This window comes from Ammospiza caudacuta, chromosome 11 (genome assembly GCF_027887145.1).
Source record: "Ammospiza caudacuta isolate bAmmCau1 chromosome 11, bAmmCau1.pri, whole genome shotgun sequence".
NCBI classification, from domain to species: domain Eukaryota; kingdom Metazoa; phylum Chordata; class Aves; order Passeriformes; family Passerellidae; genus Ammospiza; species Ammospiza caudacuta.
This window is the reverse complement of record NC_080603.1, coordinates 26,726,272-26,744,208: the sequence shown is the minus strand read 5'-3', so window position 1 is coordinate 26,744,208 and position 17,937 is coordinate 26,726,272. Positions and strand designations below refer to the sequence as shown.

Sequence of the window (17,937 nt, the reverse complement as noted above, 5' to 3'; positions counted from 1 at the left end):
TCAGGATTTTGGGACCGGCGTCGGGGTGGCAGGGAAGAATCTGGTGTGTCAGGGTTTGGCTTTGGGGTGTCAAGCCCAATTCGGGATGTCGGGGCCGGTTTCGGAGTGTCAGGAGCGGCTCTGGGGAGCCGTGTTGGTCATGCCAGGGCTGGCTTTGGGGTGTCAGGGGGATTTTGGGGCGCACTAAACCCCGATCCTGCGGCGAGCCCGGGCCGCGCTCCCCTCACCGCCCTCACCTCAGCCCCTCTGACGCGCACGCGCCGTTGCCGCGGCTACGGCCGACGCCGCGGCCACAAAATGGCGGCGGCCGCCGCGCCCCCCCCGCCCCTCACGGGTCCCCTCGGCCGGGACCCCGGCGGGCCCTGAGCCCCGAGCCCCGGCCGCTCCCGGAACCCCGAGCCCCCGCCGCTCCCGGAGCCCGCCGCCCAGCCCGCGGGAGGCCATGGAGCGGCGCGGCCCCGTCCACGCGCTGCCCGAGGAGATCCGCAAGGTACGAGCTGTGGAAATGCCAGACCCCGACGCTCGGAGCTCCTGCAGCAGCTCAGGGATGTTGCACAGGCCTGTGAGCACCGGTGCATTGCCTGTACATTTTGGCCCTGGGTTAGGCTGGGTGCTGGATTTCCTCACTCTTTGTGCGGTGTAATTACAGTAATTCTATAGGAACCCTGCAGAGGAACTGCCGTGTCTGTGCCGGGGCTGTCAGTGCAGGTGAGTTTTGGGGAACACCTTGTCCTGTGCCGGGGCTGTCACTGCAGGTGAGTTTTAGGGAACACCTCGCCCTGTGCCGGGGCTGTCACTGCAGGTGAGTTTTGGGGAACACCTCGCCCTGTGCCGGGGCTGTCACTGCAGGTGAGTTTTAGGGAACACCTCGCCCTGTGCCGGGGCTGTCACTGCAGGTGAGTTTTGGGGAACACCTGAGTCTGTGCCGGGGCTGTCACTGCAGGTGAGTTTTGGGGAACACCTCGCCCTGTGCCGGGGCTGTCACTGCAGGTGAGTCTCAGATTTCCCCTGTTCTGGCGTGTTTTGCTGCCGGGAGCTCGGAAGGACTGCAGAGCATGACATGTTCCAGAGGAGTATCAACACACACGGGGACGGAACATTCCCCTTCCTCTCCCCTCGTGTCTTTGTGTGTTCTTTTGTTTGCCAGACAGATGATTGCCGGTGTAACAGCGCTGCTGTTTGTATGGCTCAATTTAGGAGGAGGCTGCACTCAAGTGGAACACGAGTCACTTTTTGTAACACTATCAAGTTTTCACTCTGGCAGTACAACACCCAGCTATTCTCATTCCTCGGTCTGCAGCTCATAATTGACAAGTCATTTAAAAGCTTTGTGTACTCAGCCTGGAGAAATTCTGCCTGGCTTAGTCCAGGAAACTGTTCGGACAATTTCTGAGATGATTTCTGAGAAATTAAGGATGGGGAGGATGGATAAAGAAAGGGAAAATGAATACTTGGCCTTAAAAAAGAAGGGGAGAAGCTGTGGAACTTTCAGAATCATGAGCAGCTGTTTTGGTAGCAGGAAGGATCCCACTAAGTTTGTGTATTTAGCAGTTAGTTTTTCTGCCCCAACGGGGTACAGTGGTGAGCAAAAATCAGTGTAAGCTTCTCACAGAAACAGTTGTACCAAACTGCTGAAGGAGGGAATCCTCCTGGAGCTGGTTACTGCTTAATATTTCCTTTAATGACTAAAAGCTGCAGTTTGTGGCACTTGAGCCTGTTTTATGTTGGGATCAGTTCCTGAGGCAGTTCCTGCTCCACGTGCTCAGTGTGTGCTGGCACAGGAAGGGAGCAGCAGCCAGGGCAGGCACAGAAATGCAGTGACATGAGTTCTGTCAGCGCCAGTGTCAGTGCCTGCTGGTTACTGTTGAGCCAGGATCTTGGATTACAATAAGGAATATGCTGGTGCCAGTCAGGAAGGGGTGTGAGCACTCTGGGAACAGCATTAAACTCCATACTCTTAGCAAAAATAAGGCTTTTAAAATTAATCCAGTGCATCAATACAAAATCCATAATAACCTCCTTGTCAGACTTAACAGTCTGAGGGCTGTAATCAGGTCATAAGCAGAATAAAATGAACAAAGGGATGTTACACAGAAAGAATCTGTTAATGTATTAATAGTTTGAATAACTCAATAATTGTAATAGGAATCACATGTGAAACTTGAGTCTTTGTTGTCCATCTGTCCAGGGCTGTTGAGGTTTCAGTTCTGAGCTGCAGGCTTTAAAATAATGACGTGACTGATGAGAATTTAGAAAAGAGCAAAAATAGTAAAAAGAGCTTTAAATTCTTCTAAGAAAGGATAACAGAGCTGGGTTTGCTCATTCTGGAAAATACCTGAGGGAGGACACAGTAACTGCTCACCGGAGGTGGTGGTTCATTTCCAGGTGCAAATGAGTCTTTTGCTCACATTTCTGCATGTGCTTTGGCTGAAAGCATTGCTCTGAAACTCTGGAGCAGCTCTCCCGGCTGTTGCGGAATTCTCCCAGTGGGATTGTCACTTCAGCTTGTCCCTCGAAGTAGAGGATGGGGTAGACAATCTCTGGAGATCCCAGCAGTGCTGATCCCACCTTTAACAAAACATCCAGTGCAGAGGACACAGGATTTGCAGATATGGACAGAGTTCTGCTCCTGTCCCATCCTCCTCGTGCCACGTGTAGCTCCAAGGCAGCGACAGCCTGGGGTTTGGGATGGGAAAGTGTCAGGGTTTGACACATCCTGTGCTGTGCTCATCTCCTCCTCAGCTGGCTCGTGTTGTAGCTGCAGCATGGTTACAAGGCACTACAAGTCATTCTCACCATTTCCTGCCCTTGTATCTGCCGTCCTTTCTGCACACATGTGCTCGTTCCCTTCCCGTTGTTCTCTGCTGCCCAGATTTTACAGCCTCTCCTTTGGAATCTCCCTGTCAGCCGGCTCCCGACGCAGCCAGATGTGAGCCAGCTGTGCCAGAGGAGCACATCCTCCTTGGGTGGGTGTCCAGGCCCAGGGAGCACATGGGGCTGCAGGGATGGAGCCTCTCAGGCACTGAGGGCTGCCCAGAGTGAGGGATGTGCCCTGGCCTGGCACTGGGCTGGCACTGGGCTGGCATGGATGGATGGATGGATGGATGGATGGATGGATGCTGGAGGTTGGGCTGTGGCACTCACAAAGCATCCAGGAGCAGCCTCACAGGGCAGGCTCTCATTTTCCTCTCCTTGGAGCTGCACAAGCTGCTTATCAAGGATTTATTTTAAAGGAAGTTTTAGTCCAGAGGGAAGGAGATTTCTCAGCATTTTATGGTTCTTCATGTTCTATCTATTTTGCCTCAGAGAACTGTGTAAAAACTTTTACATGTCCCTGCTTTCTTCTCTCTCCCATTCCTTCTGCTTTCATACCCTACCCCTTTCACAGCATTACATGGAAGGAGATTTCTCAGCATTTTGTGAAGGGAATGATATGAAGGGACCTTGGTTCTTCATGTTCTGATCTATTTTACCTCAGAGAACTGTGTAAAAACTTTAACTTCTTCTCTCTCTTATTCCTTCTTCTCTTCTCACACCCCTTCCACAACATTGCATTTCACATTCATTGCAAGATGGGTGCTAAATGAAAAAAACAAGAACAATAGGTGAATAAAATATCTACATATCCATTATTAAAGTTTATAGTATTCTTTTGTATTTATAGTTGCATACTTCTTGGGAACTAATTGTTAGTAAAGATGGAAATCAGTGGCTTTTAATGCCTCCTTTTAATGTATTTACATAGAGTTTCTGCAAGCAAACTCAGCCTGAGAGGTGTCACAGAGCCCAGCAGGGTACAGAAGGGAGTTAGTGTTTCCTTGACCCAATGTCATGGATGTGTATTTTTGGGGACTTCTGGTTTTATTGCTTGGTTAATGTTCTATTTTGGTTTAATTTTTCATCAAGGCTTTTGTATTTCACCTTGGTAGTTGTTTGTTGCCAGTGGTAGATGAATCAATTTTTGTGTCTTTGGACTTTAATTAAAGTTCTGTGGGAGTGGAGGGAAATAGAAGGGAAGAGGCAGCTTTGCACTGAGGATCTCCCTGAAACAGGAAACAGAACAGCAACAGAATGACCCAAATCCTCAAGGCAGCAAACACAGTTATATTTAATTTCATATTTTATCTGAAAAAAAAAAAAAAGTTTTGTTACCATAAATCATAACATTAGTAGGGCCAAGATCCCCTGAGAGACTGGGAGTTGTGTGAGGCCAGGAGAGAGGAGCTGGGGCCGGGCAGGAAGCCTGAGCTGTTCCCCATGGGGACAGAACGTCCTGTGGCGTCCCCAGGGTATCGGGTACACCACAGGCAGCCAGGGGCACTCAGAGCCTCTGCACGTGTGCTGCAGCCTGGGCACAGTGTGGGCTCTGTGTGAGCACATCACGGCAGCCTCCCTGCTCCTGCTGTCTGCCTGCGAACCCAGCACCGGGGTTTTCCTCTGGAAGGTTCTGGAACACAGAGTTCAGCCGTGGCTGGGAGCCCACGCGACAGCACAGCTCCGTGCTTGGGACGCGCTGCAGTGGCACCAGCAGGCATTTAAAAGCAGATAAAATTCCAGTTTGTGCCCTCCAGATAAGCGTGGCAGAATGGCAGAGCCCATTTCAGCATCCTGCTGGGCCCCTGGATTCTCCTGGGGGTGATATCCCTGAGCTGCTCCAGTGCCCACGGAGGTTTCCAGCACTCAGTGTGGAATTTGTGATGTTTTGTGCTGTTGGGGTGTCAGGCTCCTGCTGTGGGGGTGCTCTGAGTGCTGGGGTGTGCTCTGCAAATGGGAGAAAATCCTGCAATGGTCTGGGTTGGAAGGGACCTTCAGATGCCTGGCAGGGACACAGGGACACCTTCACCATCCCAGGTGGCTCCAGGCGCCAGTGTCCAGCCTGGCCTGGGCACTGCCAGGGGTTGTGTCCAGGTGGTTCAGCATCTCCACTAAGGGACACTCCCCACCCTCTCTGGGCACTACAGCCAAGCTTTTCTCATCACTCCAGGGCTGTATTCTCTAAATCCAAAGATTTCTCATCACTTCAGGGCTGTATTCTCTCTATCCAAGGTTTTCTCACAAAAAAACTTTTGGTTTTTTTTTTTTTTTTTTTTTTTTTTGTTTGCTGGCCCTGTGCTGGTGTTTGCAGCTCTGTGAGTGTGACAATGTCAGGGTTCATTATTCTGCTTTCCTCCAGGCTGCAGTGGGTTCAGCCACCTGAGCTCCCGGTGCTGTTTCCTCTCGTGACACAGGGATTTTCCCAGGGCACGTTTTGGGTGAAGCAACATTCTGGTTTTGCTCCCAGCCTGTTTCTCCACTGTTCATGTGTTCAAAGCAAGCACGGGATTTTTATTTTGCAACTGTGATTTTATGGGCAGGCAGCAAATAATGATGTGAGCAGTGTGGCTCAGCAGTACCATCTGTAGTGCTCTGGGGTAGATGCTGATTGAAAACTTGGCTCATAAATACACTTTGTTTCTTTTAAAAGAAGTGAAGTTTCTACTGAGACCTTTTAAAAATCTTTCTCTGACTAAGGCAAATATAAATTTCAATCTGGTACCTTATTTTGTGTACACATCAAAAAGACTCCCCTTTCTTCCTCAAAAATCAATGGTTTGAGTCATCATTTCTTTTTGTGCAGCAGGGATTGACTGGTGTGTCAGAAGAGGGACAGACGGGATGAGAAACATGAAAATAATGTGGGAGAGGAATGAAACAAAAAAGAAAGTAAAATTTGGTAATAAGGTAGAATAAATCAACATACAGAAATAATTTAAGACCACCCAGTTGCAGCATAAGGATTTTTTTTTTCTTGACTTTTATGTTTCCAGCTACAAGTTTAAATTGGACAAATACAGAGTTTTTTGGTTTTGACCAGTCCTTGCTGAAGCGATCTCAGTCCTGACAGATCTGGGGACCAAGGAGCACAGGGGGGTGTTGTGAGGAATTTCTCCATGGGAAGGGCTGTCCAGCCCGGCCCAGCTGCCCGGGGCAGTGGTGGGGTTTATCAGCCCTGTGCCTGTGGGTGCTGTGGTGAGGTGGCACTCCATGCTCTTGCAGAGCTTCTCCAAGCTGAGCAGTTTTAGGGTTCTGTGGTCAGTGATCCCTGTGGCTGGGTGCTGTAACATCAAAGCCCTGCCAAATGAGAGAGGAGCTCGCTCTTCCAAACAGGATTCCAGCTCTCCATCCTGGGATGTTTGTGGGTGGAATGTGAAATTCCAGAGCAGAGGGGTGGTGGTGCACGAGCTGACACACCCTGCAGTTATTTGGTCAAGTTCAAGTGGTACAAATTCCTGTCTCATCGTTCAAAGGGCTAAAAATGGTTCAGACCACCAATTTCTTTTCTTTTTTTCCTTACAGCTTATGCTCTACAGATGAGACTGAGTCAGACAGATGTAATTTGAGTGATTAACCCTCTTGGCTCAGTCCTCCCCTTGCCTTGGTAGCTAAAGAAATCTTTGTAACCAGGGGATAATATTTCCTTCCAAAACCAACTGCAGAGTGGAAACTGTTCCCCCAGATGCTTTACAGCATCTGTGCATCACTCACAACTGTAGCTCAAAGCCTTATGGATAAATACCTTCCCAGATCAAGCACTTTGTCCTCAGCAAAACTGGTTTTTTAATTCCTAATTGATTTTTTCTGTTCACTGCTTGTCCTCAGTGCTCACTCAGGACACGTAAGTCCCCTTTCCACTCAGAGCTCTGATGGTTTCCTTTTCTATTCCTTCCAAACTGTTTTTCCCCTGTTCTTTTCCTGCTTTGAAGTTAAGATGACAGCGGTGTTTTTATCAAATGGAAACAGTGAAATATGGAATCTGAAACCATGAATTTGTGTTTAGTACACATCCTTTGTGGTTACTCAGCAATCTCACTGTTCCAGAAAAGGTAATTTGTAAGCACAAGAGCTGATGAGTTTGTTTCCTACAGATTTTGTTTAATGGTTGGTCAACTTTGGTGTCTAAGAGACAAGGCCTGGTGGAGCTTTTCTCCTGGAAAGACCATTTATTTATAAGGCTGCCAGGGGGCAGGGGTAGATGGGATATTGGAATTCCTGGGTCAGATGGGATTTTGGGAATTAGCAATTGTTCCCTGGCAGGGTGGGCAGGCCCTGGCACAGCTGGGGCTGCCCCTGGATCCCTGGCAGTGCCCAAGGCCAGGCTGGACGCTGGGGCTGGAGCACCTGGGACAGTGGAAGGTGTCCCTGCCATGGCAGGGTGGGCTTTAAGGTCCCTCTTAACCCAAACCATCCTGAGATTCCATGAGAGAGGAACCTTGGATTCAGGATGGGAGATCAGGTCAGTGCCTTCCTTGCTCTATTCACTTTCATCTGGGTCCTGGTAATTTCCCAGGTACCCTGGACAGATGTGCTGGGTTTAAATTAAGTGTGGCTGGCATCACTCAGCGTGTGCCAAATCCATTCCTGGTGCCAGGGAACTGTTCCATGTATTCAGGTGGATGTTTGGAAGCTGTTCAATCTGTGCACTTATTGCAGTGCTTGCAGGGTAATTATTAATGTGCAGAGCAAGGTCCTGATTTACTCAGCAGTCCCCATTCTGTGATTTTTTTACTCTGTAGCAAATACTGTAAAAATCCAACCTGATCAGGAATCCTCCCAGATTTTCATTTCACCTGAGGAATGGATGGGAAGGAGAGCACTTCCAGCTGAGCCCAGACAGGGAGTATTTGTTGTTGTATGATTTCATTTATTTTGACATTCAGTAACAAAGCTGAAAACCAAGAAGTTTTGGTACTTTCACAAGCCCTTTGCAGTTCAGCCCCCTGGTGATCCTATCTTGTTTTTGATGGGAGAAGCAGTGAAAGTTCTCAGCTGTCAGTGTGAGCAGCAGCAGTGGCTGTGCTGCACGGGGCACCGTGTCCTCCCTGATAAACCCCTCCTGTGCTCCCTGCACACTCATTTTGTCCTTTCCCACTGCCCTCATTCCAGGGCTTTGGAACTTCGGGGTGCTTGTCCTGAGGAACAGTTTCAGGTTTCCAAGCACAGACTGCAGCTGCCAGGAAAAATAAACTTGCATTTTCGGCTCCTCCAGAGCAGCTGTAACCAGGGGGATTTAAACTGGAGCAACATTAGGAAATGGGGGAATAAAGCTTGTGTAGGGCACCCTGCAACACTGTTTATATCAAGCTATATTTAAACTAAAGGTTGTTGTATGAGTCTTTAATTTATAATTTTTGAAAGCTCTTTTCTTTCCTCTCAGTAGGGTTTCTTTCTGTTTATCCCAATGTCTCAAAACATCTTTTTTTTTTCTTCTTCTGTGAAACAAAGCTTCTTAATTGGATTTAAACTGTTTGAACAGGTGCTTGCATGTTCCTTGCTTCAAGGTTAATAACCAGCTCAGTTGGAAAAGTCTGTTTTCCAGTTTAATACATGGCCTTTCCTTTGGATGAGTGTTACATGCTCTGTGTTTTGTAATCAGTCCTGAGTCCTTCATTCCTGGCGAAGGGGTTACAGATTCCACAGCACCCCAGTGCCATGGACACCTCAGCTTCACTCATCAATTATTTTTGTGAAGATTGTGGATTACCTCACTTTATTCACTCTCCCTCCTCTTGCCTCCTTCACTTGGATTTGAGTTGTCGGAAACCCAGAGAAATAACATTTATCTGGTAATCCCAGATTCATTAATGAAACAGCTTTGTAAAACACAGCATTTCACTTTCCATTAATACCTCCAACCTAACTCAGAAGTACTTCAGCATTTCAGTGAGAGTTCCCACATATCAAATTGATGTATCTTGGGAAGTTGCCAGGAAGGAAAAGTGCTGCTCTAGCTGGGGTTCATTTTGCTAATGAAGATTTTTGTCTCTATTTGCTAAAGCAATAACATCATCTCATCTCAAACGTTCCAGAGCAGCAAATGGTTTAATTGTTTGGATTTGTTATTATTTCTTAGCGTGACTGAGGGGTTTTTAGCTGAACCTGTTTCTCTGAGACACTGAAGCATTTTCTCTCTCTGCAGATGCCCCGGGACCAGACAGTGTGCAAATACTGCGGAGTCAGCTACCTGACACTCCACGAGTTCAAGGTGATGGAGGACAAAGTGAAAGCAATGGAGAAGGAGATTAAGGTTTATAAGGGAAGCCTAGAACGGGAGCAGAGGCTCCAGGCAGAGTTGCAGGCTCTTCACCACGACCTGGAGCGCTGCCGGGCTGAGAGCGAGTCCAAGACGGAAAGGTCAGAGCACATCATCTCTGGAGCCCCTGGGGCAGGGAATTTCAGCACAAAAGCAGCTTCAAATACAAATAACATTTGTCTTTCTGTTCTCAGATGGCCCATGTACTCTGTAATACTTGATTTAAATCACCTTTCACAGTGTCCTGTGGAAGCAGGTTCAGAATTCCTGAGCAGTTAGGAGCAGTCGGTGTGTGGAAGGTGAAGGAAAGGCCAGAAGCACGCAGAGGGATTTCCCCTGCACACACTCCCAAAGGGAAAAGATGAATATCTTATCATCCTGTAATAAATCTCTAATACTCCAAATGAAATTCCACGGGACTGGGAGTGCCACAGGCCTGAGGTTTGGGCTGGCTGTCTCTCAGTAAAGAATTCCCAGTGTCCTTCCCTGGCAGTCTCAGGATTCCCTCTCTGCAGGGCTGGGACAGAATCCTAAAGCAGTGAGGAACAGTCTGGGAAATGTCAGGGGCATTTTGCTCCACAAACAGGAGGTTTCAAATCCTTACAGATATCGGAAGGTCCCACTTAAAGGGGGAGTTTTGTACCATAAAACTCCAGTAATTAATGATGGACCTCAGTGCCAATTAGGACCTTCAAGTGTGTTCTTTCAGCTCATACTTACAGGATCTATATCCTTTTCCCTGCATATATTTTGGACTCTATTGTTATATTCCATTAATTGATTACAGCAGGACTATAAATAATTGATGTTTATAATCAATTAATAAAAGATACTTTGTAAAAATGCAGTTTGCTCAAGTTTGCTACAGATGGATTGAAGCTACCAGAAACTCCTGGGTAATTTTTGGCTCATCTGACTGAAACAGACAGAAGTTTTTTTGTAAGGATGAAGTTCTAATTTTAATTATCAGCACAGTTTGATTTTTGGGATCCCCAGGAGAGGTGTTCCTTGCACGACTGCCTCACACCAAGGGATGTAGAGCTGAAGGTGCTCTTGAGATTGGACTGAAATGCTTTGGAAACCTAATTTTTTTGGAGAATGACTCAGATACTGTTAAAAAATTAATTCATGGATTTAGTTAGGCTTTTGCTTGCTAATATTACTAATAAAAGATTCATTTTAGAGCACAAGTTCCCACGAAAGTGAACAAAATGCATTTGTCTTGTAAGTTACTTATAATGTTTCTTGCAATATCTTTTTAATTTAACCATCTTTCACCCCTTCTTCCTGATATTTAATATTTTCTGTGGTTTAATATCTATTTTTAAAGCTTGTTTGCTCCTTGTCCCTTTAAGGACCCTGGGTGGCAGCTCTGGTGGCAGTGTGTGAGCAAATGCACTGACAGCACATTCTTCTTGTGGAGGCTCATTTGCCAGAGCTAAACTTTAAATTTTCATCGAGCTGACTTTTTGTAGTGAAGCTGGAACAGTTAATAAAATTTTTATCTCTGCACTTTTCTCCCCTAAGGCTCCACTTGATTTAAAAGCTGCTGAAATCAAGTGGGATACTTGCAGTAGGTTTCCATTCCAGCCATAAATCAACCATTGTGCCTTGTTAAGAAACTTGGCTGAATGTTCCTTATCTTCTCCTTGCTGTCCTGGGCCTCTCTGACTACCTTGTGGTGAGGTATAAACTATTCAACATCTTGGCTCTGGCCAGGCTGACAAATCACTGCTCCCAGAAGCCAAACATGCCTTTTCCTCACTTTTATCTCTGCCAGACCCAGGGATTGAATCTCTTATCATTTGCAGGCTGTTTCAGGTTTCTGTTCCCTCTGGGTTCAGCTATCCCTGCTGGTACCTGTGGTTAACCTTGAAAGCACCTGGGAGTTTGCCTGTCTTTAGTTACCTTTCCTTTGGGGTCCTGGCAGGAGAAGGGGAACAGACTGCACTGATCCTACTGCTCAGCCTTATTCTGTGTTAGAATCACCTCAGTCTTGGTAATTAATTGAGTTACTATTAATTTAATTAGTGAAATTCAGCCGCACCCAGTGTAGGAAATGTAAAATAGAAGTAAAGATGTCCTCAAGTGCCACATCCACCCTTATCTTGAGCGCTTGCAGGGGTGGTGACTTCACCACTGGCTGAACAGAAAATGAGCAGCTCCCGGCTGTGAAATGAAAGTGAGCAGCTCTGGCTCTGGGCAGCTCCCAGAGTTTCATGGCAGTGAAAACGCTGGGCTGGGGCTCTTTTGGGACAGAGTGTTCCAGGCTGCTGAGTGCCTCTGTGCTGGTGGCAGTGCCAGTGCTGCTCCGTCCCGCCAGGAGCCTGGGCAGGGATGATTGCTGGAAATGCCCGGAGAAGGGGAGCTGCTCCTCCTGCTCTGGGGTGTTCTCAGAGCTCGCTCTGGGTTCTCTGTGCTGTTCTGCCCCTGCCAGCACCGGGGTGAGCGTGTCCTGACACCTCCCACTGCCACAGAGGAGCAGCAGGGGCTGCCAGCGTGGCTGGGAATGCTCGCTGAGCTCAGCCAGTGCCCAGCATCCTCCAATGCCAGCTCCCAACCATCCACTGCACTCTCCCTTTGTGCTAAAAACCCCAGAATAACAGGTTTATAACGGTCTTGCCTTCTCCACGGGTTCTTTAGTGTGTGACTGAGCAGGAAACATCCCTTTAATGGCAGCTCTGGAACGGAAAGAGGAAGAAAATGTGCCTCTCCTTGTTTACCAGTTTCTTTTTAATCCAAAAGATCTTCAAATACTCCCTATTCCAGAACGAGAATGGAGAATGAGCATCTGGCTCTCCCTGGCTCCCAGAGTTTGGATTTGTTATTGGTCATTGATAAATCACTGATTTTTTCCTCAGCTGCAAACTGATTTGAATTCCTGTAGCTGTTTAGGGAATGGCCTTTTTCTTTTTTCTTGTGAGTGACAACAGTTCTGCTCCCAGTCACAATCCAACAGATTTTATCTCTCCCCTCCTGCTCCTCACCTCCTGGAAATTTGCAGGTTGCAATGGGTAAAATTTCCTAAAAAGGTAATGCCAGGAATGTCTTCAATTTTATTTTTTTCCCCAGGTTTCACTAAGCCCCAAAAACTTGCTTCTGGGGCTTTTTAACCCCCAGATGTTCAGTTCAGATTTTGTCAGAGCTCTGCAGATCCAGGTTCCTTAACCAGAACTGATATTTTTTTAAATGTGCATTTTGGTGCTGATCTGTGGGATAACAGTAACTAATGCACTGTCATAGTTTGGTTTAATTTTTATATATTTTCAGCAAAAATAATTCTCATTCTCTTCTGCTGTTTCAAATTGAAACCAAGTGCTTCTGCCAGCCTTTGGTTTTGTAAAATTCTTGTCTATTCAAACATTACTTATTTACTTGTGGCAATGAGTCACCAGGAGACAAATAGATCATTTTCTCTGTGTGAGCAGTAGGTGTTGAAAGCTGAACCAGGGGCTGGTTTTTAACAGTTGCTTGTCACTGGAGTGGTATTTTTGGGGCTGGAAGCTGCTTTAGGATGGTTATCTGCAGAAAACAGCTGGGGCTGATGTGCTGTGTGGGATTGTTCCTCACATGTGCCACAGGAAGGGAACTGGATTCTGCTCTTTTATTCCTGTGCAGCTCCATTCATTTCCTGACAGTTATGGGAGCAAGTGCTGAATTGTTGAAAGAGCAATGTTTAAACTGTTTATTTACACTGGGGTAGCTGTGCCTGAAAAACAAACTGGTGCTGCAAGGAAAAGTTCCCAAGGTAAATGTTAGAGGTGAAGAACACCTCGGGGATGGTTCTGGAGGTGTTTGCTGTGCCTGAGGCCGGCACAGGGCTGGCTCCTGCCTGGGAAAGCTGAAACCCAGGCTGGAGGTTGATTATTGCTGCAAACAACTCTGATTATTTTATTTACGTCTCTAGGATAAAAACCCTGACAGTGGAGCTGAAAACCAAGCAGGAGGAGATGAAAACTGTGAAAGCTGATTTGCAGTATTTCCAGGAGGAGAAGGAAGCTGCCTACAAGCAGTCACAGGTGCTCAGGTGAGAACCCAGAAAGAAATGCTGATGTTGGAAATGCTCTACTTCTTACATAAATATTGTTTATAAAGACTCACCATAAACCTGGGCATACAGTCATTTAAACACGATTACCCTGATTTCTCAATTAAAAGTGATTATACAGCTTCCTATACTGGATTTTGAAATGATGAAACAAACCCAGTTTTCTTCATTTTTGTAGAAAAGCTCTAAACATTTAGATGGGGAAACTAATAATACATATATTCAACACAGAACACATTTCATACACTGAATTATTGTAACTCAATGCGGTATAAATTACCAGATAATGGGAACATAGTTGTCAAGCCTAGTCTAATTCCCAAGTTTTGCTTATAGAATAATTTATAAATATACATCTGGTACGTTTTCTTTCTTGCAGAACTACCTTGGAGCACCATTGCTCCACGCTGAGCAAGGCTGTCTCACTGTTCCCTTTCATTAGGAGTGAATTGGACAGTATTAAAGAGGTCATCTCCACCAACATGGAGAGCTTTGCTGCCATGAAGGAGGAAATTTTTCGGCAAATCAAAGCCATGAGCAAAGAGGCTCTGACAGGTAAAGCAAGAGAAAAAAGGATCCTCCAGGGATCCAGCATCCCTGTGGGAGCTGCTGGAGTGTCCTGCAGTGCTGCCCCCCAGACTGGACAGGCTGCACCCCTTCCCTTCCAGCTGGCTGGGAGGGCAAGTGAAGAAAAAGGGGAAAACAATGAAGGTGGTGGAATGCAGTCCTGCTGTTAATTGTCCATCTTAAGCAGAACATCAAGCTCTGAGGGTAAAATTCAAAGAATTGGTCTCAATCCCCAGAGAGCTGCAGTGTCCATGTGGCACGGGGAGGTTCCTGTGTCCTCAGGGTTCCTCTCTCGCTGGGCTCGTTCCTTGCCTGCTGCAGGCTGTGTCCTGCAGGCATCCTCAGCCTCAGAGGGACCCAGACATTTCAAGGCTTCTTTTCTGGAGTATTCCTTGTTGTGTTTGTTGTAGTGCTCCCAATATACAGAGGATCTGTGTGGAAACAGGAGTGGAGCCTTTCTTATGCAGGCTCTGTATCCCTCACCCAACATTTCCTCCTTCAGACTAGTGCCACACCAGGAATATCACACCCATCCTCAAACCCAGCTTTCCACATCAAAACTATTTAGCCCCACTTCTTTTTGCTGGCCTGTGAATGCCATTTAAATAATGTTCATGATTAACATGAAATAGCAGCAGTCTGCATGGGTTTGTTTTGCCTCCTCAGAAATACCCAAATTGAACCAAAGATTGGCAAAATCCCAGCGGGAGAACGAGTGCCTGCAGGAGAAGGTGAAGCACCTCACGGAGGTGGCTGACACAGTTGAGCTGAAAACTCAGCAGCTCCAAACTTCCCTCCAGCAGGGCAACGAGCTCCAGAGCCGCTGCCGTGAGCTGCAGAAGGAAACTCTGGGTAAGGGAAGCTCTTTTCTTTTCCAGCCAAAATCCCAGGGGGGGAAAATGATTTTAAAAGCACCAGAGTTGTGTTGATGGTCACTTCACTGCTCCTTCAGCACCTCTGGAGACAGCAGGTGTGAGATCCCATCCCTGAGTCACCATCCCTTAGCATGGACATGTCACTCATTATTAGATTGTAATAACAGAATGATATCTTATTATTGAATTATTTATTGTTATAACAATACTGCTCGAAAGCTCCAGCAGCAACACCTTCTGTCTCTGTAGAAATTATAAGGAGCAATGGACATAAAACCTCATCAGGTGATCTTTCACACTCTGAAATACATCACGACATCAAACACTTGTATTGCTCTGTTTATGTGATAGGAAAACTGCCCTAAGCTGAGGTTCCCTTTCCCCTCTGTTTGCTCCAGAGGTTGCTGCAAACAATGGGTTCAGGGTTTGTTCATGGGCACGGCAAACAAACACTTCCATTTTCAGCTTTGCCCCCTTTAACTCCATGTACAATTGCCTGTTCTTATCTCAAAAGAGAGGTTTTCACAGTCTCTATTTTATTACATTTTTTAAAGGTTGTTCAATGTGTTCTGTATTTTGAGAGGGCCTGCATGGCTTCTTGGGTCTTCTGAAAACCTGAATTTGCTTCCCTGAACTGGCATGTTGCATCAGCCCATCACAATTAATTATCACAGAATTCTGGGGTGGTTTGGGTTGGGAGGGACCTTGAAGCTCATCCCATTCCTCCCCCTGCCAGGGGCAGGGACACCTTCCACTGTCCCAGGCTGAAAATTTGCAGTGAATAGAAAACAATTGAGATTTTATGGAGAAAACACAGCTAAAAACACAGCTGATTCCATATATGGAATTCATACAGAATATTAGGACCCTGCAAAATCTTAATGATGAGTAAAAATACCATCTGAGCTGGTTGATGTTTTATGGGAGGCATTTTAAGATTGATTAATAAAATGTAGCAGTCACTTGCTAATAAATGAGTTATTAAGGAGCAGTAAAATGTTTGATGTGGGCATCCAGAAGGAGTTTCAAGGCAGGAAAGCTGCTGGCTCAGGCATTTGGGTTCCACCCTTCCTGAATGGATCAGTAAAACACAAATCCAGCAGGATTTCAAGGGGTCTGGCTCTAGGGAACACGTTGCTGGATCAGGGTAATAAACCCAGTTAATGCACTGCTGATAAAAATGTTCTCTTTGAAATACCAAACAAGGTTTTTTCACAGAACAATCATTAAATATGAAATGAGTTTGTTTGCCATTATATTAAAATAAATGAGTGGGAGCAAACATCTTACTGGAAATTAGTTCCAGGGAGTGGATTTGTCCTGTCAAAGTGGGGTGTGGAAATCAGCCACATCCTGAGTGTCCATGCTTTGGGGGGAGCTGGGGGTTTTGCCTTATTTTGCTTTTTTTCCTCCCACAAACTACTCCAAAGTCCCTCTTTGAAATAATTTGACACTCCAGAAATAATAAAAAAACTACCAGGATTTATGATTTACGTGTTTTTAAAGGATTTTCCTTTCTTCAACCAATATTTTCAGGATTCTTGTATTGGATATTTCTCACAGAATTGCAAAGTCACAATTATTTCACACCGCAGCAGGCATTTGCAAGAGCAGGGGCCAAGCAGTTGTTCCTGCTGTTGTTTTTTGATCTCATGCTTGTGAGGCTTTCTGGAGATCCCCTTTGTGGGGGATTTGTGGGATCAGTTGGATTCCTGGCTTCAAGGCACTTTTCAGCCTCACCCAATCAAGGGAGGTGACAGGTCCTGACAAATGCTCAGCACAGGGTAAGGTCTGCTGGGTAATTGTTTAATCAATCAGACTCCCCAAATCAAAAATCAATAATGGTGATAATGTGTCTGTGTTCTTAGTGCTGGCTCCTGAAAGATTTCTGCTTTCATTTTATTACCAGCTAGATCCTTTACTTCATCACAAATCAAAAAATCGTTTTTCTTCCCCAAAGTCCTTGTGGCTTTTCTTTAGCTCATGACAGCTCTGGCCTTGCTCTGGGTGGAAATTGCTGGTGATGCTCAAAAAAATCAGAATTTTCGGTCTTTGGCTGCTCCTGCTCCCAGTCTAAACCTGGTGGTCTGCTGCCATGATGAGGCTGATGAGAGATGATGGAAAACTGCAGGTGGAGAGGGAAATGTTAGCATTCTTCATGGAAAGGAGGGAAATGTTAGCACTTCTCATGGAAAGGAGGGAAATGTTAGCATTCCTCATGGAAAGGAGAGGGATGTTATCCCTCCTTGTGGAAAGGAGGTGTTTTCATCTCCTGGAGTGTCTTTAATGGCACTTTAAAAACCACTTTGAAGACATGGCACTGGATGGGATTTAATGTCCCTTCCCACCCAAACCACAATTCTGTATTAAAGGATGTGTCTTTATTGTATTTTGTTTTGTCTGCTTGGCCTAAACACTGAGAGTAAAAAATGATCCCCAAGGAAAATTAAGGTCAGAATCTCCATCTTTTCCCTGTTTAGTTTTTCCAGTATTTCACACCAACGTTAATGTGTAGGAGAAGCAGGTCTGTAGGAATTGTGACATATCCCAATTAGCTTGGCCTCAAACAGGCAGGAATAGAGGCAGAAAATCCAGGCTTTAGAGCCAGTCTTTGATGCTGGGGTGTGAACTCTGGCCGTGGATGAGCAAATCCAATCCTTGTGAGTGCAGGCATGCTTGTCCTGTGTCTCTGGGGGCGTGGGAGGGGAGCAGCCTCTGCCAAAATAACATTTTTTCCCTACTTAAGGATTTTGTCATGTTTGCATGGTTGCAGTTGTTGGTTTATGCTGTTGGGGCTGCCCTTGGTCTGTACCACTCAGAACTATTTAGAATGTGGTCCCTTTTGCTGCTTTCTCTGCTGGTTTTGTGTCTGAAGGTGGAAGGATGAGGCAGAGGGCCCTGGAGCCCAGCCTGGCCCTGCTCAGCAGCACATGCTGGGGCAGATGAACCCCAGCCACTCCTCCCCTGGCAGCTCTGGGTGCTTTGGACACTTCTGATGGCACTGGTGAGGTCTCCTGAAAGGATCCAAATCTGGAGTCCATCCCTGGGCTCTTTCCAGACTTTTGTGAGTCACAATTTAAAAGAAGGACTTTGTTGTGTAGACAAAAAAAAAAAAAAAATTATCTTAGAGAACACAGGACATGAGCTATTACAAATACAAAGAATTAGTTCTGTTCTGTGCAGGGCCTTGGGGTGTTACTTCACTGCTTTGGTCTCCTTAGGAACACGTGGTGAGGCAATGTTTTCCTGCTCTGACACTGTCATTTTTCATGCATGTATTTCATATTTCTCACAGACTGCCTGCTATGCTCCTTAAATAAATGTACTGGCAACTATCTGTGTTCAGTGTACATCTGAGTTTGCCTGGAATTGGTGTT

At 46.2% G+C, this 17,937-nt stretch overlaps 1 protein-coding gene across 1 annotated transcript in view; it reads left to right on the top strand.

The window, feature by feature from the left end:
- Window positions 1–428: 428 nt before the first annotated feature.
- Window positions 429–17,937, top strand: part of LEKR1 (leucine, glutamate and lysine rich 1) — a 30,234-nt gene continuing 12,725 nt past the window's right edge. The window contains exons 1-5 of the mRNA XM_058811870.1: window positions 429–490; window positions 8,957–9,171; window positions 12,978–13,097; window positions 13,498–13,673; window positions 14,352–14,537. Of these exons, the coding sequence (XP_058667853.1) occupies window positions 443–490; window positions 8,957–9,171; window positions 12,978–13,097; window positions 13,498–13,673; window positions 14,352–14,537 (745 nt within the window). The 5' untranslated portion in view covers window positions 429–442. The remainder of the gene's footprint in view (window positions 491–8,956; window positions 9,172–12,977; window positions 13,098–13,497; window positions 13,674–14,351; window positions 14,538–17,937) is intronic.